Here is a 24,807-nt window from a genome sequence, read left to right as displayed (position 1 = left end):
AAATCACGTCTCAAAAGCCATCTATTCAGAATTGCATACATCTGATCTGTCTTAGTCCATTTTTGCCTTGCTCAGCTTTTATACTTGCTTTTTTACTTTTATGCTTGTGGTTTTTCTTGTTTGTTTTTTTTTTACCCTGTCTAAATTTTATTTTGCCATGTTTATATTTTATTGTTACTATTGTTCTTGTGTTATTGTACGGTGACCTTGAGGGTCTTAAAGGCGCCTATAAATAAAATGTATTATTTTTATTTTTTTTTAGACGACCTTGTCATAGACTGTATCACCCTGTGAAACTTTGTTTTTGTCTTGTTCGTTTTGTTTAATTTGAGCATCCAGCAAATGGAATAAATGGACCAAACCATGGAAAACCATATGTGTGAATTAACAACAGAAATTAGATCAGCTATTAGAGAATGATTCAATGTAATTGTTTTCAGAGAGATACAGACACATCTCTCATATTTCTTTTTTTTTTTTTAATCGTATTACGTTGATCATCCTTGCACTGTTTCTTCCATGTATTTACATGTGTTTCCTGAGAGAAACACATGTAAAACCCATACGGCACTGATTTGCAAATTTGCAAAAGGCTTTGCCTGTGTTTTTTATTAGCCTACTCACCACTTTTGCTTGTATGTGACCTGCTAATTTGTTTTTGCTAGTTTGTGTTTGTCATTATAGAAATTAAATGAGTGGGTCTCTTCATAAATGTATGCATGGTTAGCAGAAGATTAACTTTTTTATTCCCAACAGCACTTTTGCTCATCATTTTAAATTGCTCTGCTTCATAAATATGGCCCTTGGCCTGACTACATTGGAAAAACAAAACTTATTTATATAGGCCTAGCACAAAGAGTTGCCAGGCATTGTGTAGAGGCGAGGAAGAAGGAACCCAAACGCAGGACTGACAGGTAGGTGAGGTTTATTATAAGGAGTGGGTGAACGGACACTGACTGGCTGGACAACTGAATGGCGGACTGAACTGAGGGAACACACGGGAAGGACAACATAACATCAATGACACGACAGTGAACGAGTAGAAACAGAGGGCTTAAATACACAGACTGATGAGGATGATAATGAGAGACCGGTGAGCACACAGCTGAACATAATCTGGCTAATGACACAAGACGAACTGACACAGGAAAAGCAGGAAGTGAGCACATGGAAGTGGCAAAATAAACTGAACATGAACAAAACTGAAAACACTGGGTCACCGACGGCGGTCGAGATGAGACCGTTTCGGTGGGCGGCCGCGAGGAAGGCGGCGGCGGCCACTGAGCAGGTCCGGTGGGCCGCCGCGAGGAAGACCAGATGACGTCCAGAACATGGCTGGCGCGACGACACGGCAGCCGCAGGACCAGGCGAAGGCTGAGGCTGATGCCGGACCAGGCGGCGCGGAAGCCTCTGGCTGGAGACAGGCAGGGCCGGTAGGCGCGGAAGCCTCCCCATATGGAAAAGATATATATAAATCTTATACAGTTTTTATCTGTCTTGTATGAAACTTGTATGAAAAGCATACAAGAGTGAAAACACATATAAGATCCCTTGAAAAATTATATAATGAAACTTGTATGTTTTGTATACTTACTAAAAAAAATATATGAAAGTAATGAGAAAGTGGCTACTTTCATGAGTAAATCATATATGTTTTTACTATTTCTTTTCCATATGGGTCTGGCTGGAGACAGGCTGGAGACAGGCAGGGCCGGTAGGCGCGGAAGCCTCTGGCTGGAGACAGGCAGGGCCGGTAGGCGCGGAAGCCTCTGGCTGGAGACAGGCAGGGCCGGTAGGCGCGGAAGCCTCTGGCTGGAGACAGGCAGGGCCGGTAGGCGCGGAAGCCTCTGGCTGGAGACAGGCAGGGCCGGTAGGCGCGGAAGCCTCTGGCTGGAGACAGGCAGGGCCGGTAGGCGCGGAAGCCTCTGGCTGGAGACAGGCAGGGCCGGTAGGCGCGGAAGCCTCTGGCTGGAGACAGGCAGGGCCGGTAGGCGCGGAAGCCTCTGGCTGGAGACAGGCAGGGCCGGTAGGCGCGGAAGCCTCTGGCTGGAGACAGGCAGGGCCGGTAGGCGCGGAAGCCTCTGGCTGGAGACAGGCAGGGCCGGTAGGCGCGGAAGCCTCTGGCTGGAGACAGGCAGGGCCGGTAGGCGCGGAAGCCTCTGGCTGGAGACAGGCAGGGCCGGTAGGCGCGGAAGCCTCTGGCTGGAGACAGGCAGGGCCGGTAGGCGCGGAAGCCTCTGGCTGGAGACAGGCAGGGCCGGTAGGCGCGGAAGCCTCTGGCTGGAGACAGGCAGGGCCGGTAGGCGCGGAAGCCTCTGGCTGAGGAGCAGCCGGGCCAGCGGGTGCGGAAACCCCTGGCTGAGGAGCAGGAGAGCTCACAGCTGGCTCTGGGTGCTGTGGCTGCAGGTCCGGGAACTAAACGGGATGGTGGACGGGCGACTGGGAGACAGGAGGCGACTGGACTACAGACTGGACAGGGGCAGACTGGAGGACAGGAGGAGACCAAACTAGAGTAGACTGGAGGGCAGGAGGAGACTGAACTACAGGGGACTGGAGGGCAGGTGAGTGAACTGACTGGACTGAGGAGACTAACGGATAAACAGAGGTCGGTGAGGCTAATGGCTGAGCTGAGGTTGGTACAGCTGATGGCTGAGCTATAGACTGAGCTAATGAGGGAGATAAAGCTACAGCTTGGGCTAGTAAAGCTGGTGCCTGAGCAGGGGACACTTCAGCCAGCCTAACCAGGGATAAAGCTAGTGCGTGAAAGGCTGGATCAGGTGGTGGATGAAGTGGTGGGCTGATGAGTAAGCAGGCTAGCTCTTCCGAGCCCCCGACGCATGAGGGCACTGGCTGGAGAGCCTCGGCTGGGCCTCTGGGATGGTCAGGTTGGATTCGGGCTGTCCTCAGCCTGGGTGCTGGGACAGGCACGGGAGGTGGCTGGACACCAGTCACCCCCACCTGAGAAACAGAAGCGAGTGTGGAGGTAGACTGGGTCGCAGCTGCCCTCCTCCTGGGAGCTGGCACTGGTGTGGGTGTAGACTGGGCCCTAGCCATCAGAGGAGGTGAAACGGCTGAAGGGGAAGGCCGAATCTGGGCCGCCGTGCTGGTGGGAAATGGCTGAGTAACGGGTGTGGAAATAGTGACGGTGTGTGTGTGTGTGTGTGTGTGTGTGTGTGTGTGTGTGTGTGTGTGTGTGTGTGTGTTTTACTGGCAGGTTTATTGGGGATTGTTCTGGTTTTTCTGCCACCACTATTTACAGTCTTTGGAGCAGAGCAGAAAAACTCTTCCCAGTCCATGTCCTCGTCTAGGAGGGAGACTACCCATGAATCAGAAGTGAGTCTATTGTGCGTTTTAAGTGAATAATCAGATGGTGAGTGCGAAAAACAGTCACTGGAGCTCACCATCGGGAGTGGCTGAAAGTAGTCCGTTTTATGGCGGCGTGTGCGCCGCTTTCTCCGGGAAGAGGAAGCGGCCGGGGTAAACAGCAGAGCCTCTGGCGCGGTAGCCTCCATTGAGCCGAGGTGGGAGGCGTAGCCGCTGTGCCGTGGCGATGGTGGAGGTCCGGCGAATGAGGCGGCGGGTGTGTGAGCGAGGAGCGGAGTGGCGAGAGAGGGAGCGGCCGAAGCGCGGCGTGAAACTCCCACACTCCGCGGCAGATGCTCCGGTGCATGGGAGGTAGCAGGTGGGTGAACGCGGCGTCTCCGAGGCCCGCCCAGAGCCAAGCGAGTACCCTCGAAGACGTGCTCTCGCTCCGCGAAGAGCCGCTGTCTCTCCTTGAGCTTTTCCGCCCACAAGGAGAGCGCTACCTCCTGCCGCTCGTAGAGGTCCGAGTCCGCTGGGTTCCAATCGTGTCTTCGTGGCACGGGTCGTGTCATTCTGTCAGGCGTTGTGTGGAGGCGAGGAAGAAGGAACCCAAACGCAGGACTGGCAGGTAGGTGAGGTTTATTATAAGGAGTGGGTGAACGGACACTGACTGGCTGGACAACTGAATGGCGGACTGAACTGAGGGAACACACGGGAAGGACAACATAACATCAATGACACGACAGTGAACGAGTAGAAACAGAGGGCTTAAATACACAGACTGATGAGGATGATAATGAGAGACCGGTGAGTACACAGCTGAACATAATCTGGCTAATGACACAAGACGAACTGACACAGGAAAAGCAGGAAGTGAGCACATGGAAGTGGCAAAATAAACTGAACATGAACAAAACTGAAAACACTGGGTCACCGACCCAGGAACCCTGACAAGAGTAAAGAAATTTGTGTTTGTTTGTCTATTATTACTTTGTTGTAACAATGCTTTTAAGCAATAAATCTTAAACCATTGGAAAACATGTTTATCCACCTTAAATTGCTACACATTTGTAAGAAAAATGCATTTGTGGGATGAGAAATAAAACGGGGCAACCAAATGCCTAGAAAAACTAAGTGGTACTAAAAAGAAACAGCTGAAGAAATTAGGTTAATTGGTCAGAAACACGATGGGGTATAACAAGCGCATCTTAGAGAGTTTGAGTTTCTCAGAAGTAAAGATGAGCAGAGGTTCACCGGTGTGTAAGACACTGCATATCCAAATTGTGGAACAATTTCGGAATAAAATGTTAGCGAGGCTCAATGTTAAATTGCAAAGAATGCCTCCTCATCCACAGTGTGAGAGTGTATTTTTTTAAAATTTCTTTCAGAGAAGAAAAGGGATTTTTTCGTTAAGACGACGCTAAACCTTAAAGTGCAGCTATTACAGCATCGTGGCTGCATAGTAGAGTGTAATGACATGTCTGCAGTCCAGACCTTTCACCAATTAAAATCTATTGGTGCATCATGAAACAAAAGAAAAATGCAACAATGAAAAAGAGTGTGGAAAGCTAAAACTCTTTGTGAGACAAGCCCCAAAGGTTACGCAGTGCTACACCAAATTACTTTTTTTTCTTTTTTCTATGCAATTTCTACAACTTTACTGGGAGCAGATACAAATATCTAAAGGAAAAAAAATATATTCATCTGAAATACACTGAGAAAAAAAATCAAAGAATTTTTTTATTCAAAACCTTGGATACTTTAAAATCTTTATTGTATCATTATTTCAGAGTCACATATACAAAATAGAATAACGTTCTATAAATAAACATAACAAAAAATACAAGACTTTTATCAGGAAGGTTTTGATATATTTAGTATTTATTATACTTAAAATATTTCACTGGGGGTAATTTCATCTGTTTCTGTGCCAGTATATCAAAGAGACATTGGCATTACAAAGATCAAGTAAAAGTTTGTATGTTTACGGGCAAGTTTCGGTTTGTATGTGTGTGCAAGGCTGAAGGAGCAGGTTGTTTTCCAAGTTGTCAGTCCCAGATTCTCTGCATCTATTCTACCTATGAAATATTTACACCAATTACAATGAGACCTCATCAAGAATTTACAGGAAACCTTCAGATATCCGAGACTACTAGCAGCTGCAATAAATGAATAAGTATAGTATTACCAAATCATCATTTTTGAAGCATAAATAATGGAGGGGTTTTTATTATTATTTTATATTAAAAACTGCTTGGAAAATGTTGAAAAAAATCGATTCTCAATATGTGTCAAGAAAAAAGCCTACACATTTTAGGAATAAATCTGACAGCTCCAGACCCCCTACAAGTGTTCTTAAAAGCATAGTGCTATGTGCTTACCATTCATAATATGTAGCACACAATAAATTCAACATTTTTGCTACAGTCATGTAAAAAAGTGGATCTCATAGAGCAATATTTTGGACATATTTAGATAAGGATACACACTATTTCTTACTTAAAATGAGAAATAGTGCATTGCTGATAAAAGTGACAATGTGCATATAAAGTTTATACTCCCATATCTATACATTTAAGGGTTATCTGCCAGTGAACAGTAAACCTGTCTTATTTAAATCACTGAGATCTCAGATCTACTGTTTTATTTGCTATCAATGTGTGATGTTTCATCATGCTAAAAACTAAAAAATGTGTTTAAAGCCTTATGAACAAGGTTGTTGCAAGTTATTTAAAATAAATCACTTTCCTCTCATCCTTCCTCTTTTGGCTCTTCCCATTAGGGGCCACAACAGAGTGTAATCTACTTCCATTTCACCCTGTGCCTAGTATAATATTCTGTCACACCACCCCTCTCCATGACCTCCTTCACTACATCCGTGAATCTTTTTTGTGGTCTTCCTCTTTTCCTTCTCTCTGGTAGCTCCACCTTCAACATCCTGTATTCAGTAAGTTCCCTATCCCTCCTCTGCACATGTCCAGACCTTCTCAACCTTGCCTCTTGAACTTTGTCTTCAAAACATACACAACCTGAGCTTTCCCTTTGATGTGCTCATTTCTAATCTTGTCCTTTCTGGTCACTCCAATGAAAACCTTAGCATGCTCAGCTCTGCCACCTCAGGCTCATCCAAACACATCCAGCTTCACCTTCTCTGCTTCTTGAACCTTCCTTCTGCTTACTCTTATTACTCTTATTCTCCAAAGCATGCCTCCACCTCTCCAGGTTGGTGCGGGGGTATCACCAGGTTCCCGTGCGCCCCGAAGACGTTCCTAAAACCGCTGTCATTACCCCCTTCGGCTTGTTCGAGTTTTTGCGCATGCCGTTTGGCCTGAAAGGTGCCGCCCAGACCTTTCAGCGGCTGATGGACTCCGTTTTGCGTGGGCTGCCGTTCGTTTTTGTTTATCTGGACGATATATTGGTGGCCAGCTGCTCAGCGAGCCAGCACGAGTCCCATCTGCGCCAGGTTTTCCAGCGTTTGGAAGCGCACGGCCTGATCATCAACCCTTCCAAGTGCCAGTTTGGGTTGCCTGTTCTGGATTTCCTCGGGCACCGCATTTCCGCTGAAGGTGTGGTTCCGTTGCCCGACAGAGTCCAGGCCGTTTCGGCTTTCCCGCGTCCCACGTCGGTTAAAGCGTTGCAGGAGTTCTTGGGGATGATAAATTTTTACAACCGCTTTCTCCCCAGAGCTGCCCACCTGCTACAGCCACTCTATGCTGCCTTAAAAGGTAAAACAGCCAAAGATCCGGTTGACTGGCTGCCTGAACGTTTTCCGCGCGTTTTCCGCAGCCAAGTCTGCGCTGGCTGACACCGCCCTGCTGGCCCACCCGCTTCCGTCGGCGGAGATTGCGTTGACCACCGACGCCTCGGACGTGGCAGTGGGCGGAGTGTTGGAACAGCGGGTTTCAGGTCTCTGGCAACCGCTCGCCTTTTTCAGTCATGCGCTCCGGGATGCTGAACGCAAGTACAGTGTTTTTGACAGGGAGTTGCTGGCCCTGCACCTCGCGACAAGGCATTTTCGTTTTTTCCTCGAGGGTCGCAAATTTACTGCGTACGTTGACCACAAACCTTTGACGTTTGCGATGTCCAAGGTCTCTGACCCATGGAGCGCACGCCAGCAGCGCCAGTTGGCGGCCATTTCTGAGTTTACCACAGACATTCAGCATGTGGCTGGTAAGTCCAATCACGTCGCTGACTGTCTCTCACGTGTGTTGGTTTCTCCGGTGTATGTCGGCATCGACTACGCTGCCATGGCCGCCGAGCAACGTGCTGACCCGGACGTCCTTGCCCTTCAGTCAACAAAAACGGGCCTCGTGCTGGAGGACACCCCGGTGTGGGACGGCGGTCTGCACCTTCTTTGCGACGTTTCCACCGGCCGCCCCCGCCCGGTGGTTCCCCTTTCGTGGCGTCGTCGTGTTTTTGACTCGGTGCATGCCCTCTCTCATCCCGGCGTCCGGGCCTCGGTCAAGCTGGTCAGCGCCAGGTTTGTTTGGCCGGGCCTTCGCAAGACGGTGAAAGAATGGGCGGCAGTTTGTATCCCATGCCAACGCTCGAAAATCCACCGGCACACACAGGCACCCCTCGAACCTTTCCGTGTCCCGGGTAGGCGTTTCGATCACGTTCATGTGGACCTGGTTGGTCCCTTGCCGCAGTCACAGGGTTTCACGCACCTTTTGACTGTGGTGGACCGCACAACCAGGTGGCCGGAGGCGGTACCCCTGGCGTCCACGACAGCGGCGACGGTGGCCAGGGCATTTTTGTCAACGTGGGTTTCACGTTTCGGCCCCCCTGCTGACATTACCTCGGACAGGGGCCCCCAGTTTGTTTCCGAGCTTTGGTCTGCTATGGCTGACGGCCTGGGAGTCAAGGTCCACCGCACCACAGCATACCACCCGCAAGCTAATGGGATGTGCGAACGGTTTCACCGGTCACTTAAGGCCGCGCTCCGTGCTTCCTTGACAAGTGGCGACTGGGTCGACCGTCTTCCGTGGGTTTTGCTGGGTTTGCGTAGCGCGGTTAAAGAAGACCTCGGGGTTTCCCCGGCTGAACTGGTCCTCGGCCAGCCTCTCCGGGTCCCCGGGGAATTCTTACCTGAGAGCCCTCCCCCATGTTTCGATACCTCTTTGTTGCCTTTTCGCCCCCCAAGAAACTCATTTCCTGTTCCTGGTCCTGTGCACCACTGCCTGCCTGACACCTTTGTTCCGAGTTCATTGGACTCTGCTTGTTTCGTTTTCGTCAGGCACGATGCCCATAGGACTCCGCTGCGTCCACCATATGACGGGCCATACAGGGTTCTTAAACCAGGCAACAAACATTTCGTTTTGGACTTTGGCGGTCGGCTGGAAGTTGTCTCTGTTGACAGACTTAAGCCTGCACATGTTATGCAAGAGGATCAGGTGGTCCCGGCCCAGGCCCCTCGCCGCGGCCGCCCACCTGCCACCGGGCTGATGGATTCTGTTTTTTCCCCCAGGAGCGACCCAAAATCAACGGAGTCCGAGTCGTCTTCAGCTTTTTCTGACCGCCAGTGCCAGCCTCGCTCCCGGGCTGGGTTGCCCTCTGTCAGTTCCCCACCCCCCCAGTTCAGCCGCTCTGGCCGTTTGCTTAAGCCCCGGGTCCTGGACTAGTTCTGCTGGGTGTTCGGGGGGGGGCATGTGTGGTGGACCACTAGAGGGCTCCACTCACACCCAGTGTATAGGAAGTGTGTTCCTGTGTTTTGTGGCGCGATATGCGCAGTTGATGTTGGAGACGAATAAAGAAGGAGTGAGAACTGAGAGCTGTGTCGTTGATGCTTACCTCCACAACGTTACCTCAGTGTTCTGTTCAAATAAATGAAGTTTAACTTCATGGCTGGCACTGTTGGTCATGTTTTGTTTCACATGACTTTATTTAAACAGTATTATTTTAGCCACTGAGAGATGGTTGTTGTAACAAGACCTCTGTCAGGCTCTGTCAACCTCAATGCCGACATCAGTACTCTAGTCCAATAATCTTCTTGCCCACCTTCTCTGATCCAATCAGCCTCCACTCTGCATGGTATAAATCTGTGCTCACTGTGCTTCTTCCCTTCAGACATTCTCATTCTTGCAACCCACCTCTTCCTTCTCTCCACCTCACAGACACCTCAGTTAGTGCTCCATCCAAGCTTCAGATTTCATCTTTACCACTATGAGTGTCCAGACTCCAGAGAGCCTGTCCTAAATCGTTCTTCTGCTGGTATTTCTTTTTGAAATATATGTACATATATATATATATATATATATATATATATATATATATATATATATATATATATATATATATATATGTATAAAGGAAAATTAGGAAAATGAGCATGAGAGCTGAATTTATTAGAGCTGAAAATCTAATAAATTCCGATTGAAAAAAAAGTGCCAGTTTGCAAAAGCAGATTCAAGGACTTGTTTTGTGGTTACATTGAGGAAAAACATGCTCTTTGCCAATAGTTTTTGTTTGACTACTCAGAGAAGGGAAGAGAAGTCAGTTTTCTATATGCCCTCTGGCAGAATGGTACAAATTACAAAAAACAACAACAGCAGTGGCGTCTTTTAAACTTGGAAGCAAAACTAGGCGGTAGACAAATATATATATATATATATATATATATATATATATATATAAACCACCCAGCACGCCCCTGCGGGCGGTTTATCCTTCAAGCTCGGGTCCTCTACCAGAGGCCTGGGAGCTTGAGGGTCCTGCGCAGTATCTTAGCTGTTCCCAGGACTGCGCTCTTCTGGACAGAGATTTCCGATGTTGTTCCCGGGATTTGCTGGAGCCACTCGCCTAGCTTGGGAGTCACCGCACCTAGTGCTCCGATTACCACGGGGACCACCGTTACCTTCACCCTCCACATCCTCTCGAGCTCTTCTCTGAGCCCTTGGTATTTCTCCAGCTTCTCGTGTTCCTTCTTCCTGATATTGCTGTCATTCGGAACCGCTACATCGATCACTACGGCCGTCTTCTTCTGTTTGTCTACCACCACTATGTCCGGTTGGTTAGCTATATATATATATATATACATATATATATATACATATATATATATATATATATATATATATATATATATATATATATATTAGGGGTGCAACGATATTCGTATCGATATTGAACCGTTCGATACAGTGCTTTCGGTTCGGTACTCATGTGTATCGAACAATACAACATTTGTAATTTATTTTATCAACTTTCCTTCTGACGATGCTGTCTGTGTTGAGCGCTCAGTGAATCTGCGTTCGACTACTCCGCCTAGGCTGCACTGTCGAGCGCAGATCCACTGAGCGCTCAACACAGACAGCATAGTAAGAAGGAAGAGCGCAGGGCAAGCTAGCAAGACAGAAGTTAAGCTCTCCTTGCAAGATGGACCTCCCCCACTCTCATTCAGATCTGGCGTTTGGAATTATTTTGGTTTTCATGTGACGTATGACCCTGAAGGTAAGCGAGTCATGGACTAAAGTAAAACAGTATGTTGGATGTGCCACGCAATGCTTAATTACATGGGTGGGAACTAGTGTGTTAGCGCAGTTAGCTCGTTAACGTGTTGGCCGTCTAGCCCCATGCACGGGGCGATCGGTGGTAGCTCGTTAACGGAGATTTGCCGTGTTGTGGCGTTAAGGTCATTTCAACGAGATTAACCTGAAAGCACTAGTAGGAACACAACGAATATGACTGCACATTTACGCCGACATCATCCTAGTGCAAAGACAAAAACAACAAGCATGCTACTAACTTTAGCCGAGTCATTTAGACAGCTGTTAGCACATGATTCTCCTTATGCTGCTGAGAATATAGCCCAGAAGAAGTGGATAGTATAGCTTTTATTTTGGAAAGAGACATTTCTCTGTAATAAACTCTCTTTTCCAAAGATGAGTGATTCCTCAATCAGATACAGGGCTCGCAAAATCGCTAGCCCGACGTCCTGGGGCTAGCGATTTTTTTCAGACGGGCTACCCTGCCCGTCGGGCTATTGTAGGAAGGAAAAATATATGTCAATGCTTTTGCATTATTTCAGAAATGTAGCTGGGTAATTATGTCATTGGCATCGGTGAGCCACTGTCAATATGTGACATATTGAAATCGCGTTTGAATTTGCGCTTGTTTTTTTGCTTTCACTTTGCAATCGTGCGAACTGTGTATAGAGAGCGACAGCACTGATCTGTGAGTGATGATAATTTGTGCACCAATTCCTCTGACATCGTCTTATTAATCGTTAGCTTACTATGCAAACATGACAAGTGAAATCTCCCGCAGCAAGCTTAAACATGTGAGAGGTCGATCGCGCAGAGAATCGCTGAGCTTATGTGAGTCCGTGTGTAAAAGCAGCAGTATATATATTTTAGTTCTGCTGAGCCAAATAAGACAGGTCGGGGTGAAGAAGTGACAGCCAAAGAAAAGCTTACCACAAAACGGAGAAGTTATGACAAATGAGACTATAAGGCAAAAAGAAAGTGCAGCTTTATGGTTTCATGGACAAAAGAATTTCTGTGGCTGCAATATGACGAGCTATATAACCAGGGCTGCACATAAGTGGTCCGCAGGTGCGCATTCGCTGTCAAAATAAAAAACGCGCACAAGGGTTAGGGTTAAATTTAAAAACTGTACTTTTGAGTTAAAATATATATTTATAATTTTAATAAATGACAAATTAAAAAGGCATGAACATTTTTTTTGTATCGAAAAAATATCGAACCGTGACACCAAAGTATCGAACCGAACCGTGAATTTTGTGTATCGTTGCACCCCTAATATATATATATATATATATATATATATATATATTTCGAAGATAAGGTCAAACATTTTAAATAGGAAATTTGGGTGAAGCAACAAACGTAGATAGATGTACAAAAGACGGAGAGAAAGGATTTAACGAGACAGAGAGAGTGTGCGGATAAAAGAAAGAAGAAGAGAGAGAACAGGAGAAGAAAGTGAGTGACAGAAAAGACTGGCAGCATAGTATGAAGAGTGAGGAGTTTAAGTGACAGCAGACCTGTAAAGCAATTCCTTTTTTGAATATAGAACAAGGTGACTTGTTATAAGCACTTGAGGTTTGTAGTTATTGTAACAGAGTTCACTGAGGCTTGCTTCCCATCTCAGCTATTTAGCTATTACAGAGATCTAAGCACTTTTACTTTGCTTTACTGTACTACACATCCCATATAGTATGTGTACTAACACACTGTGGCAGACAAACATCCTTCACATGCTCAAATGCTGCCTCAATCTTTGACACATAGCTGCACCTCAGCCAGGCAATGAGCTTTTCTATGTGTCCATTTGCACTGAACATTTATGACAGATCGAAGACACTTTGAAGAGCTTTTGGCCATTACACTTCCCAAAGGAGCAACTACCTGAAACGACAAATCACTCCTCTGTTCATTTCTCCTCCTCCCCCTGTTTCTTTCATTCTCCACAAGCTCCTGCCACAGCAGGGAAGAGATTTAACACAACACACCGCTGTAAATGACAACAACGTCAGACACATGAGAAGAACAAACTGGAGGAAGGGTGGATGGGAAGACAGAACTGCAAGGAGGATTTAGATATATTGACAGATGAGACAGAAAAAGCAAAACATACAGGAGCGAGGAAGAGCTCAAGCCAGAGATATGTACAATGGGTAGGAATTATGAAAGATGTAGGACTGAGCACAGCTTGGCACAAGTTGCAAAAAAACCAGTGGAGAGAGAAGCTTGGAGGAATCTATTATTATTATTATTATTATTATGTAAATTTGGACGTTCCACAAGAAAAAAAATCAATCGGTTTACAATAGGCAAATCAAGGCAGAGTCTTCTTGAGCCAGGTGATTCTTAAAGACTATTTGTGTGTGAGAGTATAATGATGTGAGAGCATGTGACAGGGAGAAGGCAATGGTTGAGAGGTGAAGATGGCCAAAGTGACAGAGACAGATAGAGATTTCAAAAGGCTACCGTTTCTTATCAGCAAAGGTCACTCAAGCAATTACGTGACACATTGATTTATATCCCCTGAGGCAAACACTCCCGCAAAAGCAAGCACAACACGCAAACACATGTTGGCGTGCACACACACACACAAAGAACATAACATACACACACACAAACACAGTATCCATTTGCTGCCTACTTCTAATTATTATTGTTTTATGTGGAAGTCTTGTGGTTTGCTGAGATCATTAAGGTCTTAGCCACTGGTATGAGGCTGTTTCAAGTTTCTCCACTAGTGCCAGTCCAGTTCAACAAGCTATTACCTTCATTAAAAATAAACATCTCTCAGTCAGTCCTAATAACTATAGGCAAATCTTGGACCCCATGACTAGAGATGGCACGATACCACTTTTTTATGTCCGATACCGATACCGATATCATAAATTTGGATATCTGCCGATACCGATATGAATCCGATATAGTGTTTTTTAATCAACAAAACTGTTTTTTAAAATATCTTGCTGCATTTTGCAAGTCTGCAAGTTCATACTCAAGTTTAAAACAACAACTACACTAAAGCTATTCTGTTATACCTGTATACAAAAAAAATATTTCATAGTTCAGCAATACTGATTAATCTAATAAACTTAGACCTACACCATCCTCCCTATTCTGGTATTTTAAAGAGTACTTAGCGTAAATATTAAGCAACCTAACTAATAGGGTTCCAACTCCCAGCAACAACAAACATAAATAAATAAAAAATAGGGAACCACCCCTCACGCGCCACCTCATGATGCTTAATCGACGTAATCAACCTTAATTTGATGCAGTGTGAAAAAAAATGCACAGAAATCAATTATTTTTCAAGAAATATTAAATAGATTCAACATCTTTCTTCAACAAAATTGCAGACTGCACAGATGGTACCTTCCCAAAGTAAAAAGTACTATAGCTTACTAGGGTATATATTAGACTTAATAGTCACTATATACAGTAATTGACTTCTATTCATTTTACATCAAATTAAAACTTTGGGTGTCAGATAATTATTTATTAAAAGCTCGACATTTTAAATGAGAATAAGAAAGAAAAGTATGTCTTTGTGCCCCCTTTTCCCTGTTCATGCCCTATCGGCCCCCCTGGCTAAACTTTGCTAGATCCGCCCCTGCACAGTTACCAGCGTCAGCTACGTAGAAAAAGATCCTCAAGTAGAAAGTAATATTAAATACATTCTAACAACAGCTGATCAAGCTTAAACGTGCTGCTGTTGTTCAGCCGCTGGTTTCCTCTTTCTGGTGCAAAGTGGGCCAAAAACAAACAAGAGAGACGGACTCGCGACAGAAAAGCCGATCAGCTGATCATTTAAGCAGTTTCACGATTGAAGTAGCAGCAGGAGAGGCAGTCGCTTGTTAAGCTTAACGTGGGAATGCTTTACAAACATTCAGAGATGGACTTACACACTTGCTTTACTTCTCTCGGGGATAACTTTGTCGGAGATGAAATGCCAGGTTGCTAGCGAAGCTCCACATGCTATCCAGACCACCGACAGGTCCCGCATGCCACAGCTGCTCTATCACGTGATGCATACTGCTCCGACTGCTAACGTTCTGAGGTGAGTTACGGCGTGTTGCAAGTTTTGCGAGGTGCTTTCGTGATATTTAATGGATCGGATTACATTTTTTATTTTTCTCCGATATCCGATCCAGTAATTTAGGTCAGTATCGGACCGATACCGATACGTAATATCGGATCGGTCCATCTCTACCCATGACAAGTATGTATTCTTTTTAAAAAACAAACAAACGGGAAAGTGGCATTCACACAAAAGTGTACATGTAGTCTCTATTCAATAATTCTTGTGAAAGACATGAGTGTAGACTTAGGACTGAACATGCAATAGCTAAACACTAGTTTAGGTGGTGGCACAGTGGTTAGAATGGTTTCCCCACATCATGGGTTCAAATCCACCATGTTGCAGGGCTTTACTGCGTGGAGTTTGTATGTTCTCCCCATGTTCCTCCTTTACTCCTGAGTTACTGGCATTAAGGTTAATTGGTGATTCTAAATTGTACATAGGCGTGAATGTGAGTAAGAAGAGTTGTCACTCTGTGTTGGCCCTGCAACGGGTTTGCAACCTGTCTGGAGTGTATCCCCACCACCACACACTGACACACCACACATGATCCTGAATTGGAAAAGTGGAAGAGAAATGATAGTTGGAGCCAGCTTACCCTCACATATCAAGTAATATAATACAATAATGGTATGGTGATATAATAATTACATAATTTCAAAAAATATAAACTAATGAGCAAAATGCTTCATCAAATAGCAGTCTTGAATTCGTCGAAATTCGAGACGGCATGTTTGTAGCCTTTACCCTGTGCCAGGGATTGGGGCAAAGCCACTTCTTGGTTGATTTAATTAAAATGCTACCAGAACCATATGTCAGTTTGTCTCTAATAGTATTAATTGTGACAGGGTAGCCTATTAAAATGCTGTACAGGCATTTAGCGATCTTAGTTCATGGTCCAGTTGCCATCATGCCTGAACTCTGATTTAACTCCACAGCCAGACCAGACATGTCCCTCTCAACTTTCACACACCAACTGTAATTAATAATTACATTTATTATAATTAAATAAAGCTAGTATTTTTTAATTCTATTCTGCTTATTATACACCTAGATGAGTGACTCAGGACAACTGCTGGCCAGATTTAAGTGATCCTTCATCGTCCGGCAGCCTCGCCTCTGTCAGTGCGCCCCAGGGTGGCTGTGGCTACAATGTAGCTTGCCATCACCAGTGTGTGAATGTGTGCGTGAATGGGTGGATGACTGGATATGTAAAGCGCTTTGGGGTCCTTAGGGACTAGTAAAGCGCTATATAAATACAGGCCATTTACCATTTTACCATCCTCAAATTATTGCTTCAAAATGCCAACCTTGTCATCCTGCACCATCAGGTCCATATGGCATCACAGGACAAAAATTCCAAATACTATCTTCTCCCAGATTTAATCAAGCAGTTTTCACATTTCTCTGCTGCCCTCCCAAGGGTAAAATGTGTGTACTCACTAGGAGGCAAAATAATTCTACGCTGCCACTAGAACAAAAGTAGCCTGTTATATGAATCTGCAAATAAACACACTCTAAAATGCACAGTAAAAACACATGCATTACCACATTTAAACAAATATTTGCCAAGTACAGAAATTCCTTGCATCTTGCTAATCTTACCTCCTGCTTTGACTACAGAAGAGATCAAAAATACAGCCAGGCTGGTGTATTATATGTTTGAAGTCCTGATTATGTGGCTATGAATATGAGGATGCATATCCAGCCAAAAGTTTTAATAAATATTGGTATTACCTGCTGTGAGCCTCAGTTTCCCAGGGCATTTATCCTTGGCATCAAATGCATAAATAGCACAAGGGAGACTTTAGACATACATGTATATTCACCAAAAACAAAATACCACCACATTTGTAGGTGAATGTAACATCATATGGAAATGTCCATGTACCACAGAGAACCAACACACATACACGCACACGAGCATGTATCTGCACACTTCAGGTGACAGTGACAGAGCTTTAGAATGGATTTAATTGACTTGTGGAGAGGGCACTTTACTTTGAACTGATTCATTAGTCAAAAACAATGGACAATTAATTGAATTTAAGCTCCAAATGCAAATAGGTGAAAAAGCATTAACTGTCCATACTAAGCCTGCTCCTGCATGCACTCATTTGCAAAAGCTCAAAAAGATCTCTCAGTAATGTCGTAAATAGATGTAGTCACACTAAAAGGAGTTTTTTTTTTAACTAGAGCACAATAAAATACAAAACATATATTAGAAAAGATGCAAGCATAAAGCAACAGAATTCAATAAACAGTATACAAGTAAGGTCTGGCCCGGATCTGGTATCAAGCCGGGACTGCTGGTTGACTTCTGGGTGGCTGCACACAACTTACACATGGCCCACATACCGCAAAGAATGATTGCCCTTTGGTGGCCCAGACCAGGTTTGCTAGAGGTAATCCACACATGGGCCAGCACAGGACCACCAGTGTGTCTGCAACTGGCCTTGTGCTGGCCCATGTGTGAGCTGATGTTATCAGGAAATGATCAGACAGGAGAGGGTTTTCAGGAAACACTGTTTCTATGCCATATGTTAAAACAAGATCTAGAGTGTGATTAAAGTGGTGGGTGGGTTCTTTTACATTTTGAGAGAAGCCAATTGAGTCTAATAACAGATTAAATGCCATGTTAAGGCTGTCAATTTTAGCATCTACATGGATGTTAAAATCACCCACGATAATTATTTTATCTGAGATGAGAACTAAATCAGATAAAAAGTCTGAGAAATCAGAGAGAAACTCTGTGTAAGGCCCAGGTGGACGATAGATGATAACAAGTAAGACTGGTTTCTGAGTTTTACAGCTGGGGTGGACAAGGTTAAGCATCAGGCTTTCAAATGAATTAAAACTCTGTCTTGGTCTTTCGTTAATTAATAGGCTGGTGTGAAAAATTGCTGCCACACCGCCCCCTCGGCCTGTGCTTCGAGGTTTCTGGTAGTTAGAATGACTCGGGGGTGTTGATTCATTTACACTAATATAATCATCCTGCTGCAACCAGGTTTCTGTAAGGCAGAGTAAATCGATTTGTTGATCAATTATTAAGTCATGTACTAACAAGACTTGGAGGAGAGAGACCTAATATTTAATAATCCACATTTCACTGTTTTACTCTTTGGTTCAGATGTGGATACTGTATTGTTCTTTTAGTGATAAACTACAAATTTACCCTAAATTACTAAAATATCGATATTTTAATGTGAGAATCGATTCTAGATCGATCAGGATCGATCCGCACATCACTAGTGCGAAGCAGAGTCTCCAATTCAGTAATCCTGGCCTCCAGAGCTGCAAATAAGCTACATTTGTTACAAGTATCATTACTGCTAAAGGAGGCCGAGGAGTAACTAAACATCTGACACAATGAGCAGGAAAGTGCAGGAGGGACAGTTGAGGTAGCCATGGTGCTAACAAGTCGGCTACGAGCTAAGCTAAGCTAGCGAAATAGTACAGACACAGTGAGTGAATACTTTGGCTATAAATTAGGTAGTGAGTACACAGAAAGTGTGCTTCGGATGAAGCACGTGAAGATTATATTATCAAAAAACAATGTATTTAAAAGTTTTTAATTAAATTGCTAAGCAGATAAGCTACTCTGTGTACCACTGTGTATGAGCAGGAACAGGAAGTGATACTCTAACGCAGAGCGACCGAACAACAAGTGACAGCGCCTGTAGTAACATGCAATATGTGCAATGCTGTATACATCAATTCAACCACTATGTAATTGATTTAAAACTGATTTAAAATGAAGTGTTTAAAATGTATCTAAAACAAACAAACTAAAACGTCTTCCTGTTTTGCGTTCCATCACTTGCAGGTTTTCTGTCTAAAAATTAATTTCCGCTGCAGGTCAAAGAAACACATCAAATCACTCCATAAAATTGGATTCTAAGTTAAATTTGTTCTGTAAAATTACTGTTTTCCATCTCAGCTTGGTGGGTTTACTTACATTCCAAAGCTCCACCCACACATATCATATAATATCTCTTGAATGGAATTATTATTTAAAATAACATGTAAGTTAGAATGGCTGATACCAGTACATGCCCATGCCCCCCAAAAAAATACCTGTTCACAGAAAATCAAAATGCAAAGAAGATATAGACTTAGTAGATAATATTGTCTCACAGATAGTATGCCTTTTGCTGCTGATTTAAGCACCAGGAAAACATTTGATTGTCTTCCAAGAAATATCATCTTGCCATGTGTGTGTGTCGGTTCTTTCAGTTCAGCAAGAAGTAATGACTAATAACATCATTTTGCAGCAATATGCATTCAAATGCAATTTGAAATATGAGAAAGAAAGAAATTATATTTAATGTATTAATCATAATGAAGAATGAACTAAATAAAGGCAGAGGAAGGCCTTGAATCACAATGCATGAGGACCTCATTTGTTTTATTTACCCAGCTGTAATTTTCATTGTTCTGTTTGTTTATGGACATTTCATTGATGGTTGTAATTAATTTTGAGGCCATGCATCAAATAAGGGCTTGCTGTCAATAACACCAAATCAATGTTCACTTGGGTATAAATTTGAAGAAGCGAGTTTATTGAAAAGCACTGACACATACAGATGTGTATACATACAGCAATATTCTACAAAGCTGTCAGTGAGCACTCCACTTTTATTTTGAAAAGCATAACTTTGACTTTAAGACACTGCGTTTGACATTAAGTTTCCATGTTTATTTCAGTTATTTTTTGAAGGCAGTCAGGCAGGATTAGTTTTGGAACCAGTTTATTTTATAAGCAAATTTGGGTTGAATCTGTGCCAATGTCAAATAGCTTATTCTGCTACTTACTCTTGTTTGGTGTTGTTTCTTTGATTGGAAGATGAAGTCTGAAGAAATAAGACATACTGGTAATTTAACAATTAATTTATTTAACAAAGGGCCTCGGTAGCATTTGGAAGAACCATACACAGCCACAACAGCCTGGCACCTCCTCCTCCTCATGCTGATAACCAGCTCGGTCACACGCTGCTGTGGGATGGCATCTCCTTCTTCAACCAGCATTTGTCACAAGTAAGCTAATGTGGTTGCTCGGGATTTAAATTGACAGCAATCTACAGGAGGAAAGGAAATTAGGATTCAAATGTAAATATGTATACATCAAGAAATTTATCCCATTTCTGCCACCAAACACTGTTTGATAAATTCCCCATCAGACAGCGGCTTGCTGTTTTTTGGAGTTTTGTGAGAAATCACAATACAACTGTGTTGCTTTTATTTTGATGGTAACAGCTGTTTGTTTCCTTTTGCATACCTGCATGTGTTCAAGCAAATGCAACTTCACTAAACATGTTTGAACTAATGTTCATGAAAGATGTAAGTTGGTTAACCCTAAAAGAATGCCAGCTCACAGTAATAAAAGAAAGAGTCATGCAAAGTGTGAGAGACATAGCTTTCTAAATATTTTTATTGACTTCAGGTGAAGCCATGGGATCAGTTTGAAGAGAGCTGATTGTTGTGTTTAAAGATTACAGTTTGAACTGAAAAATACACGAACTGATGTAACTGAAGTGCAGACTTTCAGCTTTAATTTATCATCATTTTAAATATAAAGGATGTTTTTAATACTTCATCATAATCTTTCACAAACATAACCCCATCAGAAAACATCAACATGGCAATGAATGTGAACACAAAGAAAAGTTCTAAATGCAGTTAAGACAAAATTTTTAAATCTATAACTTACAGAAGGTGCTGAATTTGAACTTACCATCTACAGTACCTGCGGCCTTTCTGTTCCCCCTGTGTCTGCATAGGTTTTGTCTGTTGACTTAGGGTGGCTGTAGCTCAGGTGGCAGAGCAGGTCAGCTACTAATCAGAAGGTTGGTGGTTCGATCCCAGGCTGCCTCCTGGCTGCATGTCAAATATCCTTGGGCAAGATACTAACCCCATGTTTGCCTACTGGTGGTGGTCAGAGGGCCCGGTGGCGCCAGTGTCCGGCAGCCTCGCCTCTGTCAGTGCGCCCCAGGGCAGCTGTGGCTACAATGTAGCTTGCCATTGCCTGTGTGTGAATGGGTGAATGACTGAATGTAGTGTAAAGCGCTTTGGGGTCCTTAAGGACTAGAAAAGCGCCATACAAATGCAGGCCATTTAGGCTTCCTCCATCAGCTCAGAGACATAAAGTTGGTGAAATTAGGTTCATTGGTGATTTGTAAATTGGCCGAAGGTTTGAATGCTTGTCTGTCTCTCTGTGTTAGGTTGCCAGTCTGCTCCAGGGCTCCAGCAACACCCCCAGTACCCAGAATTGGATAAGCAGAAGAGATAACGATAGATAGGTATCGATATACAGTTTTAATATAGTTTTTTAACTATTATTTATTAATGGTATATTTTTAAACTATATTATTAAATGCTTTATATTTAAAAGAAAAGAATTATAGAACATTTTTATCATGTAAAAAAATAAAAATGTTATATTATTAGGAAATACTTTCCAGCAAACAATGCAACAGAATAAAGGTATAGCAGTGATTGTGTTTATTACAGCTGCCAGTCATCACTACAATTACTAGCAATAGGGAACTGCCTGCACACACCATGACACACACACACACACACACACTGTGACACGCTCATAATCAGTCATGTGTAATTATGGTTTAGAAGGAAATATCGAGCAGTCGGTAACGTGTCTGCATTCTGAGAGTCACAGTATGACAGAATAATAACCATCATTAAGGTATAAAGACAGAGGCTTGTACTTCTAACAAATCTCACTTCCTCTGCCCATCATTAACTAACTGTTTGGGTGTGTATGTAAATGTGCATATTTGTATGTGCATTCCATGTTTTATTGCATATAAATTTCAGTGTAAGCCTGCAAATAGCAAGTAACACATTTTAAACCACTATTTCCAATAGACAGACTTAAAAACATAGGGATATAATTTCGCTTTCATTTAAAGGCTTTGCTGAAGTGTTTTCATGAAGTACAATATTAAGCTATGTTCATGTTGAGTTTCCTGGTAATACATATATGAGATGCCAAACATAGCATCGAACTATAAGTGGTTTGCTTGAGTCTACCTAGGATTCATAAGATGTGACCAGACTTCTTAACACAAGGCAATAATTTAGATAGACTCAATGGATATAGAGGCATTAGATAGTGGAGCTATTGTAATGGTCATTTCATGTAGGTGTGTTTAAGGTGTCAAGTGTGCCAGTCTCTGATGGCATAGGTACACATGTACATATAGTCTGGGAGAACTTTCAGAAATTCAACATCAACACACTAAACAGATGAAATCTTAGCATGCATATATACTCAGAAAACATTGAGATCTGTGTAAAATGTAAACAAAAAACAGTGTAATTGTTACCAATCTCATAAATACATGTTTTATTCACAATACAACATGGAAATCATATCCAATGTTTAAGCTGAGAAAATGTACAATTTTTTTTTTTTTTTTTCTTTTTTTTCTAAATGACATCAGAAACAGCAGTATGCGACATTACGTGATGGCAGAGCTTCAGTTCATCCTTTGTCATTTTTTTTTTTTCCATGTAATGATCTCCCTAGCAGATCATTACATGGAGAAACCTTTGGAATGCAAACATGCTGATCCACACAGGTATGCACACATGGGTATTCACAGACGCGGACTAAAGCTTTCTTGGCTGCTGCCTCAAAGCACACTGTGCGCTGTCTATCTTGCGTGCTGCACAATATCGTTTATTACTTAGTAAATACTGATATCTATGACTAGCTAGTTTATTGTGATGGTGCTTTGTTTTCTCTATTATTATGTTGCTCTTTGTTGTTTGCTGTCTCCTCTGTTTGTTTTTGTTTGTTTGTTTGTTTGTTTTTTTTCTCCATACAGGTGACCCAGGAGTTTTTTTTTTTTGTCTCTCTTCCCCCCCCTTCTCACCGTCTCTTCTCCCCTTTGGTTTTCTTTCTTTCTCTCCCCCTCTCTCTCTCATTCATTCCCCCTGTCCTATTTATTAAAAAAAAAAAAAAGAAAAAAAAAAAAAAAAAAGAAAATGTACAATTTTAATGTTTTTGATGGTGATCATCTCTGCTGCTGTATTTCTGTACTATTTCTTACAAATGTAATTTTTCTTTTGATAAAAGTTGTTCTTGGGCTAGTCTGCCTCTTCTTCACAGCATGGTGCTCTCTGGCTGCTCCAATCTATCTCCAACTTAGTGAAGAAAAAAAAAGATTGTGAGGTCAGGGAGGTTGGTTGCATCTTGTTAAACATATCAACCAACACCAATCACACCACTTTCTTTCAAGTCAATTTGTTAAACCCCTTTTAATTCATAATTTAACCTCTATGACATTTAACAAGAACGGGTGAGTTGAGTGCGGCTTAATGCCAGTTTGTTGGCCTTTTGGCTAACAACAAGCTTGCCAACTACTTGTGATCAATCAGGTAATTCCTCACATATTGATAGATACAGTCAGAAAATCTCTGAACTTTATGTCAGATTAGCTGAAATGAGGGGTCAATAATGTATATAACAATAAAGTATTAAATAAACAATTTTGCTGAAGAAAATGACAAGATAATTACTTTATTGTTGTGACGAATTGACAGTCTGGAATAGTTTACAAGAGAGATGTAGCCATAAGCAGACTGGAGAGCACACAACTTATGCTAGTCCAATGAATAAAAGCGGAGATGTGCACACACTGGACCAGAAAAGCATATCAATAACTTATTTGAAAACAAGAACATTGAAATCACAACAATGCAGCAGCCTGTTACACCTAATGCAAAAAGTCAGGAAGACAAAGCTCGTAAAAATAGTGGGGTTTGTGAAGGTAAAGCACAAGACTCAACTACTCAGACAGTCAAAGAACCTGAAGTTTTTTCTAAATAAACATCTAAACAATGTAAACAAAGATAACTCAAAGACTTGGATAAATACAAATAAGGAACCGTAACATCTTGTGTTGACATCATGGAAATGTAAATGTGAAATCTGTCCACTTAAAGGAACATATAATTTAGGATTATTGTAATCAGTTTGAAAATTGTATCTCATGTATCAAGGAAATTCATGTTGCCAGAGTCAAAAATCTATTGAATTGACATGTATTACAAGGTTGTTTGAAATAAAAGAGCTACAGTATGAAGTTAATGGGAAAGTAATGTTCCAAAAAGCCTGGGGCAATGCAAACATCATACAGGATGTATCTGCCAAAGAGCTAAAACTGTGGAGAAATTGTGACAAGGAATTATGAGTATGTAACTGAATAAACTAAGTCTTTTTTTAAAATTGCGCTTATATATTTGTACTTAACTGATTATTTTTTAAATTATTTTTTTATGTGGTGAAATCTAGTTAAAAATGGTATTTGTAATAAGCATTTAAGTTTTTGGCTACACCATTTTAGTCCTGAATTTGTGTTCTTCCCATTTAATAAAATCATTTTTGTCAATATTGTGATAACATTGTGTTGGCTGATGTTATTAAAAAACTGCAAACAATGACCAAAATTTAAAAACAGCAAAAAAAAAAAAAAATCTTATCACTGTCATTTTCTAATTACTAAAATAATTGTGTTCTTTTTTCCCCCACACTGAAATATGATTAAAAATAAATGCATAAGATTCGGTATGTAATGATGCACACAATCAGACACTTTTCTGTGTATGCCACTTATTTGGTTATCTCTGCACATTTGTATGGAGATGTGTATGCAGTGGATAGGTTCTAGGTTCTAGGTTCTAGGTTCTTTTGTGAGTGTGAGTTTCCCTTTGTTGGACATGAAGGGTAATTGCAGCTTTTGTTGACTGTTGGAGGCAGGTGGTGAGCCATCTGGTGATGGCAGGTAAGAGAGAGGGATGGGGGGGCTCTGGGGATACAGGAGTGCTGAATGGTGGAAGAAGGGAGATATGCACCCCTCTATCAATCACACATGGATGCACAGCAGGTACAGGGGCAATGGGAGGGACAGGAGGATG

General features: G+C 42.6%; 1 protein-coding gene across 3 annotated transcripts; it reads left to right on the top strand.

Moving 5' to 3' along the window:
• The first annotated feature begins 2,139 nt into the window (after positions 1 to 2,139).
• Positions 2,140 to 21,720, top strand: LOC309687890 (uncharacterized protein). Of its 3 annotated transcripts, none has more exons than XM_082503178.1 (3): positions 2,147 to 3,931; positions 19,770 to 19,902; positions 21,087 to 21,720. In XM_082503178.1, the coding sequence occupies exons 1-3, from the start codon at positions 3,657 to 3,659 to the stop codon at positions 21,162 to 21,164; spliced, it is 486 nt and encodes a 161-aa protein (XP_082359304.1). In that variant the 5' UTR covers positions 2,147 to 3,656; the 3' UTR covers positions 21,165 to 21,720. The 3 variants fall into 3 exon arrangements, 1 of the variants encoding a protein (XP_082359304.1); XR_014270893.1 differs by lacking the exon at positions 2,147 to 3,931 and adding an exon at positions 10,498 to 10,752; XR_014270892.1 differs by lacking the exon at positions 19,770 to 19,902 and having other exon boundaries at positions 2,140 to 4,110.
• The last annotated feature ends 3,087 nt before the right edge of the window (positions 21,721 to 24,807 follow it).

This window comes from Aulonocara stuartgranti (assembly GCF_965226115.1).
Source record: "Aulonocara stuartgranti genome assembly, chromosome: 14".
In the NCBI taxonomy this organism is placed as follows: domain Eukaryota; kingdom Metazoa; phylum Chordata; class Actinopteri; order Cichliformes; family Cichlidae; genus Aulonocara; species Aulonocara stuartgranti.
This window is presented reverse-complemented; position numbering and strand designations above follow the sequence as displayed.

Coding starts and splice junctions, on each gene's coding strand:
- LOC309687890 (XM_082503178.1), top strand. CDS start 3,657: ATGCTCCGGTGCATGGGAGGTAGCAGGTGGGTGAACGCGGCGTCTCCG. Junction 3,932..19,769: donor CCCAAACGCAGGACTGGCAG/GTAGGTGAGGTT, acceptor TATTTAACAAAG/GGCCTCGGTAGCATTTGGAA. Junction 19,903..21,086: donor TCAACCAGCATTTGTCACAA/GTAAGCTAATGT, acceptor TCTCTGTGTTAG/GTTGCCAGTCTGCTCCAGGG.